A 10461-nucleotide genomic window follows, 5' to 3' on the forward strand; every position below is an offset into this window, starting at 1 on the left:
ACCTACACATTGCCATATACTATCATGAATAATGGCTTAGACCACAAAGAATGTCTTTCCCCTATTTAAGGATATATGACCAGCAAACTATTTTGTCACTTACTTTTTCTCGGTATCAACCCTGTCAAAAAAATATGTCCTCATAGAGACATGCGCATTATTGCAAAACATGTGTTTGTAAATTTCTTGCTCAGTCATTCAATCATCCCAAGCAACAAAAGAAAGCAGCATCACTTCAATTTGGGGTAGTTCAGGCAGGGTTGCAAACCAAACCAAATAGGAATATCCCCTGAAAAAAGTGATGGTTACCTCTGGTGACTGCTACTACATCTACTAAAAATTATATCTACAAGACTGCAGTACAGAAAACTACCTGGGGAAACTACCTCCGCAATCTATATTACATCTACATTGTCTCACCTCATGGAAAGTGACAGCATACTTATTATTTAGCCTGATCTTCCTGTTATGAATCCTTTTCTAGGGAAAGTTATGAAAAGATGCACAGTGATCAATTTGGGGGTTTCAAAAAGTTGTGGGGGAGTCGAGTTTTCAGAGTTAACAAAAAAAACAATTATTTTTTAAAAAATGCATACACTGTGTCAATCCCAGCTGCAGCTTTATTAACCATTTTAAATGCATTTATACACGTACAGCATTGACCATATTTAAATGTTCTAGTCTGGGTGGAAGGATTGGAAGGTGACAAAAAAACCAAAGAAATTCCCTTCAAACAATTGGAAAGAAAGAACAATTATGTGGCTTTGTAGAGTACTGTAGTAGTCATAAATATGTAGACGGTTATGAATATACTGCATTTTCATAATCTACTTATAATTGCCATTCCCTTCTTACTTATTTGTGCTTGTTTACTATTTATAAACCACCTTTTCACCACTATCTATTAAAGTTACTTCCCTTTTCATTTGAGTTCCAGGAACCTAGAGCTGTATAGTTATACTTGATTTATTTTGCATTGACAATGTTGCAATTACCACCCATAAACCTACTAGACTGTGAATTAAAGTAACTTGATCCATAAGTGTTTATGGATTTGATTGCGGTGACTGGACTGATAGACGGGATGTAAGTGTCTCGAAACCACAGCCTCAGATCCAGGAAGGTGCCGCTCTCAAGTTCTGGGCAGCACATGGCCCTCGTGCAGCCTTTCGGTGCTTCGCTTGCCTCGGGCTGAAGGGAGTGAAGGGAGTTGGATTTGCTGAAAAGTGGGCTGGAAGCTCTCGTGGGGTCATGGCTAATTTATACTGGGGCACATCTCAATACCTGCCAGTGGCGAGAAATCCTGCTGCATTTATTTGAGTTATTATAAGAGTGCTCAGGGCCTTTGGCAGGTCAAGACAGGCGGCATCAAAGTTGGTATGTTAAGTGGCATTTTATTGCTTGTGGTGGAAGTGTTAATGTTGCCTTCAGAGTTCAACTTCGAGCCTGTGTAAACTGTTATTAAACAGTTTAATGAATATACTTGGCTAAAACTAAGTGCAGCAGAGGCTGCCCGAAAAAACTCTTCTCATTTTGCAAAACTTAATCTCTATAAAAGAAAATACAAACAGGAGGAGTGTGATATATTCACCAAATTAAATTACAGTCTGGGGTGTAGTATTTCCTCTTTAAAACACTATCTGTACAATGAGCCACGGTGCTCCTTTTTATCCTTCAATTTTAAACATATATGCCAGTTCACTGCCAAGTCTACATATCTATTTAATCCACAGGGTAGAAGTGACCTTCTAGCCGATATTTGAGGACTAATGATATCAAGTCACACTCTAACTGGGAAATGAATTCTCTGTATGAAGATTGATAAGGTGACTGCACGTGGAAAAGTTTGAAAAGAGACTGCGCCATCTGCTAGCATGCATATTATTCACTGAGTGTGAGTAGTTACTGTGAAACCATGTTGAATAGTCAGAATATAATGTAATGCTTCAACACATGGACCTGCTGAGCCACACAAAGTGATGCATAGGGCCAGATACCCTACCTTTGGTAGGAGGTTGGGATGCAGCAGGACGTATCCATTGGGATCAATGGCAAAGTAGTATCCATTTGGACCAATCTGATGTAAAAGATGAATAGATGAAAAGGAAATTAATTCTCGTTTCCAGAAACCCCGCATGTTGCCAACACATGTCTGGTATAATGGCCCTCTGGTAATGTCTATCAATAATGTGTAACAGAAGGACCCCAGTGGTCCCAAAAACATGATTAGAACATGGAGCAAAGGGGGGGGCTGTAATTAATAACAAGGGCACTCTTATTTTTGGACACTAAGGACAGTAGATAAGAACAACCCATCTAATGGAATCGCATCACTTACTAATCGCTCCAGAGGGAAACATCTGAGCAAGTTCTCCAAAACTGAGCCAGCTTGTTCTCATTCCCAGGCAGTCAAATACTGCCATCTTCTCAAAGCCGTTGGCGTCAGAGAGATACGACAAGGTGCCTTTTGGCAAAGTTTGTATGAAGAGGAGGTCCGAGGGGGCTGGATTGAACAAGCACAGGACTTTTACTTGGAAGACTGATATTCAAGTCCATGAGAATACAAAAGTCGAATTAGGTTTCTTAAATTATTAAATTACAAATTTTAACCTGACCTATGATCTTTTTTTTAAAACCCAGCCTTGTAGTTTTTGGTGCGTAAACTTAAGGGACCTTGAAAGTGTCTCTGTATCCAACAGGCCATGACAAAACAGAAGTATATGACGCCCTGGGATGAGAGCGGGTTGACTGAGCATGGTACAAGCCTTGGTATAATAAATGCATTTGTCTGCACATGCATGCATGATCACATACGGCTGTTAAACTCACTGTGAAACGTGGAGTGAGCTTCTTGACGTCATCGAGAGACACGTCAATCCCCATTACGCCAAGAATCAACTGACTCTGGTGCTGATGGGAAGTATGAGAGAAAAGATAAGGAAAAATACATTCAGCAGGCCAACTCCACTCATCATGTGCTGATGCATTTCTATACTGCACCTCGCCATCGGTCTGGGTTTTATTGAAGACAGGTAGCGTTCCAGTGATGACCAGACCCAGTTCCTGATGGAGAGTCAAGCAGAAGCACAATTACAAAAAAATACATTTACAAAATCACAATTACCCAATAGTATAATGACATACCAGAGCATCAAGGTATACATTAGTCCATTGGACTTGTTTGGCCTGCTTGTCTGCTAGAACCATGGGTCTTCCCAGCACATCTAGGTACTCCTAAATTGGACACACAGCACCCATCTAATTATCCAGATTCTCTCCATGCAGATACAAATAATACACTCCATAAATGCCTGGCGAATGTGGAAATTTAATTTTTTGTGAAAATCACCTGTGTGTTAATTCTGATGGCTCCGATGGAAGGAATCTCGTAGAAGTAACCTGAATAAATAGGAACACTTACAACGTTCAGGCAACACTATTGTAAACAAGTATACAAAAAGGAAACATAAAATAGGAGTAAAACAAAAGGAGGATTCAAATCTGTGGTATTGTCCACTGCATCTTGTTTTTATTGTGTCAAGTTAGTTAATATACACAGAAAAACATGAAAAAAATTGCCAGTAATTTTTTTTTTTTTGCATGTCCATGCACAAGAAAAACATAGATTAGAGAGAGTCTGACATGCTTGAGTTGACTTTGAAAAACTGGAGCAGCCCATAACCAGTTACCATTGACCAGCATAACGCGTATGTTGTGCGCCAAAACTCACAAAGCTGTAAACAACAGAGACCTTCCCCCAATGTGAGCATAGTGCAATACCATGTCAGTAAATGGCAATGAAATATGTTTCATCCAGCTCCATCATCACTGCTGTTGTTGGAACTGTGTTCAGAAACACTTTTTTTTTCATTGCATTTATCCCCACTGGTCACTGATTGGTCAGCCCTTCAAAGTGGTAGAGCTAACCTCTCAGCGTACAGGGTTTCCAGACTATAATCAGTGAAAACTGAAGCTGTGAGCAATAGGCAGGTGGAGCCAGGCCAATGCATGATGGGACCCTTTACTGATTCTCCTCCTGCACTCCTCCACAGGGTGATTAGAGTGCAGTCATCCCTGTTTGAGCTGCTAAGGTTTCCAACATTTGGCCAAGAATGTTTAAAAAAAGGGCAGATGACAAATGGGCTTGCAGGCAGCTCTGCTGTTTTAAAATGATGTCCATTATCATTTCAGCACTTTGTCCTCTTCAAACATTCTTATACTGCGCTGTAATGTTTTATTCTGCCCTAAGATGGCCAAAGCTGGTTGAAACTAATTATAAGAAAGTATTTAAATTACTAGCCAGGCCTGTCGACAAAATGCCATGTAACATTTGGATAAAAAAACCACTGACTACACTGTTCAGTACTGGTGTGTGTTATGATCTGTGCTGTACCTTTGTTGGAGCAGGCCATCCACTGAATGGGTCCTTTATCATAGTTGTGTTGTCCTACTGAAAAGGTGAAGATTCTTACCTGGAGCATAAGATTAGAAAAACATAAATCTATCATGATAAAACCTCTTACCTTGTGAAAAAATATGCTGTCCTGTTCACACCCACTGATACATTTTTGTCATCATTTCTCCTAATATTCCTGTGAAGTGGTGATGGAGCCATATAAGGCTATTACAGTGGGTACAGAAAGTATTCAGACCCCTTTCAATTTTTCACTGTTTCATTGCAGCCATTTGCTAAAATCAAAAAAGTTCATTTTATTTCTCATTAATGTACACTCAGCACCCCATCTTGACAGAAAAAAACAGAAATGTAGAAATTTGTGCAAATTTATTAAAAAAGAAAAACTGAAATATCACATGGTCATAAGTATTCAGACCCTTTGCTCAGTATTGAGTAGAAGCACCCTTTTGAGCTCGTACAGCCATGAGTCTTCTTGGGAATGATGCAACAAGCTTTTCACACCTGGATTTGGGGATCCTCTGCCATTCTTCCTTGCAGATCCTCTCCAGTTCCGTCAGGTTGGATGGTGAACGTTGGTGGACAGCTATTTTCAGGTCTCTCCAGAGATGCTCAATTGGGTTTAGGTCAGGGCTCTGGCTGGGCCAGTCAAGAACGGTCACAGAGTTGTTCCGAAGCCACTCCTTTGTTATTTTAGCTGTGTGCTTAGGGTCATTGTCTTGTTGGAAGGTGAACCTTCGGCCCAGTCTGAGGTCCAGAGCACTCTGGAGAGGTTTTCTTCCAGGATATCTCTGTAATTGGCCGCATTCATCTTTCCTTCAATTGCAACCAGTCGTCCTGTCCCTGCAGCTGAAAAACAACCCCATAGCATGATGCTGCCACCACGTTTCACTGTTGGGATTGTATTGGGCAGGTGATGAGCAGTGCCTGGTTTTCTCCACACATACCGCTTAGAATTAACACCAAAAAGTTCAATCTTGGTCTCATCAGACCAGAGAATCTTATTTCTCATAGTCTGGGAGTCCTTCATGTGTTTTTTGGCAAACTCTATGCGGGCTTTCATATGTCTTGCACTGAGGAGAGGCTTCCGTCGGGCCACTCTGCCATAAAGCCCCGACTGGTGGAGGGCTACAGTGATAGTTGACTTTGTGGAACTTTCTCCCATCTCCCTACTGCATCTCTGGAGCTCAGCCACAGTGATCTTTGGGTTCTTCTTTACCTCTCTCACCAAGGCTCTTCTCCCACGATTGCTCAGTTTGGCTGGACGGCCAGGTCTAGGAAGAGTTCTGGTCGTCCCAAACTTCTTCCATTTAAGGATTACGGACTCCACTGTGCTCTTAGGAACCTTGAGTGCTGCAGAAAGTATTTTCTAACCTTGGCCAGATCTGTGCCTTGCCACAATTCTGTCTCTGAGCTCCTTGGACAGTTCCTTCGACCTCATGATTCTCATTTGCTCTGACATGCACTGTGAGCTGTAAGGTCTTATATAGACAGGTGTGTGCCTTTCCTAATCAAGTCCAATCAGTTTAATTAAACACAGCTGGACTCCAATGAAGGAGTAGAACCATCTCAAGGAGGATCAGAAGAAATGGACAGCATGTGAGTTAAATATGAGTGTCATAGCAAAGGGTCTGAATACTTATGACCATGTGATATTTCAGTTTTTCTTTTTTAATAAATTTGCACAAATTTCTACATTTCTGTTTTTTTCTGTCAACATGGGGTGCTGAGTGTACATTAATGAGAACTAAAATGAACTTTTTTGATTTTAGCAAATGGCTGCAATGAAACAAAGAGTGAAAAATGTAAAGGGGTCTGAATACTTTCTGTACCCACTATATATAGTAAATATCATTGAAGATGATGTTATGACAATTAAATTCAATGCATTAGATTATTTACCTATAATTTATATAAAACAGTCAAAAAAGATCTACAAAGCAATCTACTTTTTACATTTCCTAACTGTCCCAGATATAAAAATAAAATAAAAGTCAGTGATACATTTAAAACCTCTCTGTGAATGTCTGACTTTGAACATTCGGTGTCATTGTTTGGCTCCGTCCCCACCTCCCCACCCCCTCTCCCCATTGTATGTGTTGCTATGACCATCAAGTTGATGTGTGTGTGCAGCCTTATATACAAACACTTTTGTATTTATGCCTCCTGGATAAACTTTTGAGGATGTGCACACTGAAAGTTCAACTCAAAGGGAGTTCAAAAAAGTATCATACACACAAGTCACAGTGTGTGTGTGTGTGTGTGTGTGTGTGTGTGTGCAAGCACCATTGAATTATTCATTTTATGGGGACATAAATCTGTTTATTCAGTCACATTATGGGGATAGACCTCCCATCCTGGGACAAAAAGAAAGTGCTCATAATGTAAATCATTAAATTTCAAAAAGACTAAGATTAGAGTAAATTTAGGTTTAGATTGAGGTTAGGGTAAGAGTTAGGAATAGGGAAGCAGTAGTTATGGTTAGGGTAAGATGCCAAAAAAAAGAAAAAAAAAGTCGATGTAATGTCCTCTGAAGTGTTGGAAACAGGACTGTGTGTTCTCTGTATACCTTTTTGTCAGGGTTGTATTTTTCCAGTATGGCCTGAGCTCTTTCCTCTCCTCCATCAGTAAACAGCATGATGATCTTGTTGCAGTTTGCTCGACTGACATTAGTCTAATCAAAGAAAATAAACAATAATTTTATGATTACTGTATTATTTATTTATCCCATTTTGGCCGACACCCCGTTTTTCCTGTGTTTTTCAGAAATTTTTAGGCCATCACTCAGCACCCTCCCATTTTGTTGTTTCTCTTGGGGAAACTCCCGTAATTTGCATGGCTCTCACACTTTATTATGAATAATCATCAGATACTGATGCACAAGATTTGTATGTTTGTTTTTGACGTTACCCGAGTTTCCAGATCTATGAAAGTCTATGGAACACAGTCTACAAACACAATGTCACTGTAACCTGGCAAGCCTCAACCCAATTCAAGGGGCGTGTATGCAGCTGCTGTATGTGCAGGCGGGCCAGTTGAGTGCTGAATGAATTACCTAGCTAATATAGTGGTTATCAAAAAGCTAAGGAAACAAACTCAAATATGTCTGCAAATGTAAGCAAGTCACTAGGACAGTGGCCTTTTGCAAGGTCTGTAGGGTTGATTTTAGTCTACAACAATATATGCATTTAGCATGTAGACAAACTTAGAAACATTATGTTCTTGGAATGATAAATGTTATAAATGTGATGTGTGTTTTGTATCACAGTGTTAAACTGCAGTGTTTCCATGATAAATTGATTTTGAGGATGTGTAATAACATAAAATGTATTAGGTTATGTACATACCCCCCTTCTAAACATTTGGCCCAGAGAAAGATATCTGTTCACACTGCTATAACCTTCAGTTTAAATGTAGTGGCATCATTATCCTCATCAACTCTGGTCGATCAATACTCTATGTCAAACGTTCCATGACACGGTATCTCTAAAATGAATGGTTCAAAGTGATAGTCACAGTAAATTTCTATTGTATATTTACACATGCGTGATCCCCAGTGGATTAATTTTTACGTTTTTTTGTGTCTGAAAGGCTAAAACCTTTTGGTTTTTAACACCCAGCAGCCTTTCCTCTTTTGTTTTGTACCACTCAACACAATCTCTAAGATGTTATGAACACTGCAGCTTCTTGGAACCATTATCAGGGCTTTAGACTCTGTGAAATCATTTAAATTCATCCCTAACTATGCAACATATCTAACCTCCTGCATCACCATGTCATTGTGCAGGCAGTTGAGCTGGGGTAACAAATTCAACCAGCAGATGGCAGTGAAAGACAACAATCCAAGGCTGCTGAAATATGGAGGCATCACAGGTAAGATTCATTCAAAACTTCTTTTTTTTACACTATTTGTAAGTAAGATTCATTCAAAACTTCTTTTTTTTTTTTTTTTTTTTTACACTATTTGTACTCAATCACACTAAAGTCAGACAAAGTGACAAGTTTGTCTTACCGCAGAGAGCTGCTCAAAAGCAAACTCAAAGCCTTTTGTGTAGTTTGTTATTCCTTTAGCGGTGATGTTCTGCACAGCATCCTTCAGCAGCTTTTTGTTCCTCACGTTGGCTTGAACCAGATGGTCGAAACACGCTGTCTTCTTCACCCTGGTGTTAAACTGGGAAACAGAAGCACAGAGTTATGACTTGCAAATTAGTCATACAATTACAACATGTGTGCATATATAAGGAATTATACAAACGCATGCACACACACACACACACACACACACACACACACACACACACACACACACACACACACACACACACACACACACACACACACACACACACACACACACACACACACACACACACACACACACATAAACACTCCCACCTGGCCTTGGCTATTATCAGGCAGTGGTAAACAGACACATTCATCAAGCCCCACTAATTGCTTCACATCCTCAGAGCTCAACGATTCGGTACCCATGGAAACAAGATTCTGCTATATAAAAACGAGGTTAGGCAGCAACACCATCTTTTTTTTAAAGGTGTGACCTCCTCATTTCCACCCCACAGCACACATATGCACAAATACTCCACCCAACATGAACCAAAAGCCTGCCTTAACAGACTGAGCTGTGGTGCAACTTAAACTGACGGCCCATATTTTCATTCATAAGTATGTGAAATAAACCTTTCTAAAATGAAAGAGAGAACATTTCAAAGAGCTCCCAATGACAATAAGAACAAATGACAGAATAAAATAAATAGAAAAGAATATGTAAGAATAGTGCATGATGGACATGGGACAACAGAGTAGTAAGCCATCTATTGTGTTGCAGAACTCTTCTAAAACAATGCTGCACCTCATCGATCTCAACTAATCAATGTGTCTCTGTGAGATGGCCAATAGGGAGGCAGAAAACTCTGATCTACACAGACAAGCAGGGAGGAAAAAAGCTCTGACCGTATGCGTGGGTGTGGGTGGTGTGCATGTGTGTATGTGTGAATACTGATGGCGAACACACGTGCGCGCACGTACACACGCGCACACTCATGTGTTTTCAAGGAGCCTGGCAGCCTTGAAGTTCCTTGTAGAGTGACAATAACAGACATACACGTCTCTATTGGACTGAAAGGCAAACTGAAAAACCTGTGATTTGACAAAGATATGCAAGACACACACACACACACACACACACACACACACACACACACACACACACACACACACACAGAGGTTCACATAATTGCCCACAAAGAGCAGACAGGGATCTTTAATCACATAATCTATTAAAAGGAGAGGAAGGTGAGGTGGGAAAGTGTGAGGGTTTGGAGCATGAAGCGAGAGGAATAGGACACAAAATGAGGAGTGGGAAGGTGTGAATACAGGATTTCAAGGCAGGAACGTGAGAGGGTCTATCTCGTATAGAAAATAATCTAAAGCTCACATATACAGTTTGTCAAGCGTAGTGGCTAGAAAGAAACTTTTTCTTTGTAGCCCATTCTGTCAAAAAAGAAGGAAAGGCATTTTGTATAATTGCTGAAAAACACACATTCTTGCTCTGTAAGATGTGTTATTGGCCTTGCACAAGGACGTGAATGCAGTCCACTGCAAATTCCACTGTTCTCTTGTGATCCAATTACAACAACTGTTATATGTGTGTGTGTGTGTGCGTGTGTGTGTGTGTGTGTGTGTGTGTGTGTGTGTGTGTGTGTGTGTGTGTGTGTGTGTGTGTGTGTGTGTGTGTGTGTGTGAGATGGTCCGGGCCGTGGGAATGGATTAGCGATGACACAAGAGAGAAGGCTAATCTTCAAGCTCTAATCCCATTGGACTCTCTGCTATTCTGGTTTAGTACTCGGGCTTGCCCACTGGACTGACACTGGCTAACAGCGCTGACACCAGCTAACATGGCTGAATGGGCTGGATAAAAGTGACAGAGGCTCAGTGAGGTGAGAGGTCTGGGGAAAGTGAGAACACACGTGTGGAAAAAAAAGAGGAAAAAAAGGCAGAGGGCAGGCAAGGGGGAAAAAAAGGGGAAG

The 10461-nt window shown here is 40.6% G+C and overlaps 1 protein-coding gene across 1 annotated transcript in view; it reads right to left on the bottom strand.

The window, feature by feature from the left end:
- The window catches only part of LOC138628222 (voltage-dependent calcium channel subunit alpha-2/delta-1), a 64053-nt gene that overhangs the window by 21414 nt on the left and 32178 nt on the right, over positions 1-10461 (bottom strand). The window contains exons 11-18 of the mRNA XM_069711127.1: positions 8427-8585; positions 6984-7088; positions 4394-4472; positions 3350-3399; positions 3145-3234; positions 3001-3063; positions 2830-2910; positions 2003-2077 (exon numbers count right to left, since the gene is read on the bottom strand). Of these exons, the coding sequence (XP_069567228.1) occupies positions 2003-2077; positions 2830-2910; positions 3001-3063; positions 3145-3234; positions 3350-3399; positions 4394-4472; positions 6984-7088; positions 8427-8585 (702 nt within the window). The remainder of the gene's footprint in view (positions 1-2002; positions 2078-2829; positions 2911-3000; positions 3064-3144; positions 3235-3349; positions 3400-4393; positions 4473-6983; positions 7089-8426; positions 8586-10461) is intronic.

The sequence above is a fragment of the Brachyistius frenatus genome, unplaced genomic scaffold, assembly GCF_029030835.1.
Source record: "Brachyistius frenatus isolate BFR_SWC_R1_liver_20210118 unplaced genomic scaffold, ASM2903083v1 Contig_97, whole genome shotgun sequence".
Taxonomy (NCBI): domain Eukaryota; kingdom Metazoa; phylum Chordata; class Actinopteri; family Embiotocidae; genus Brachyistius; species Brachyistius frenatus.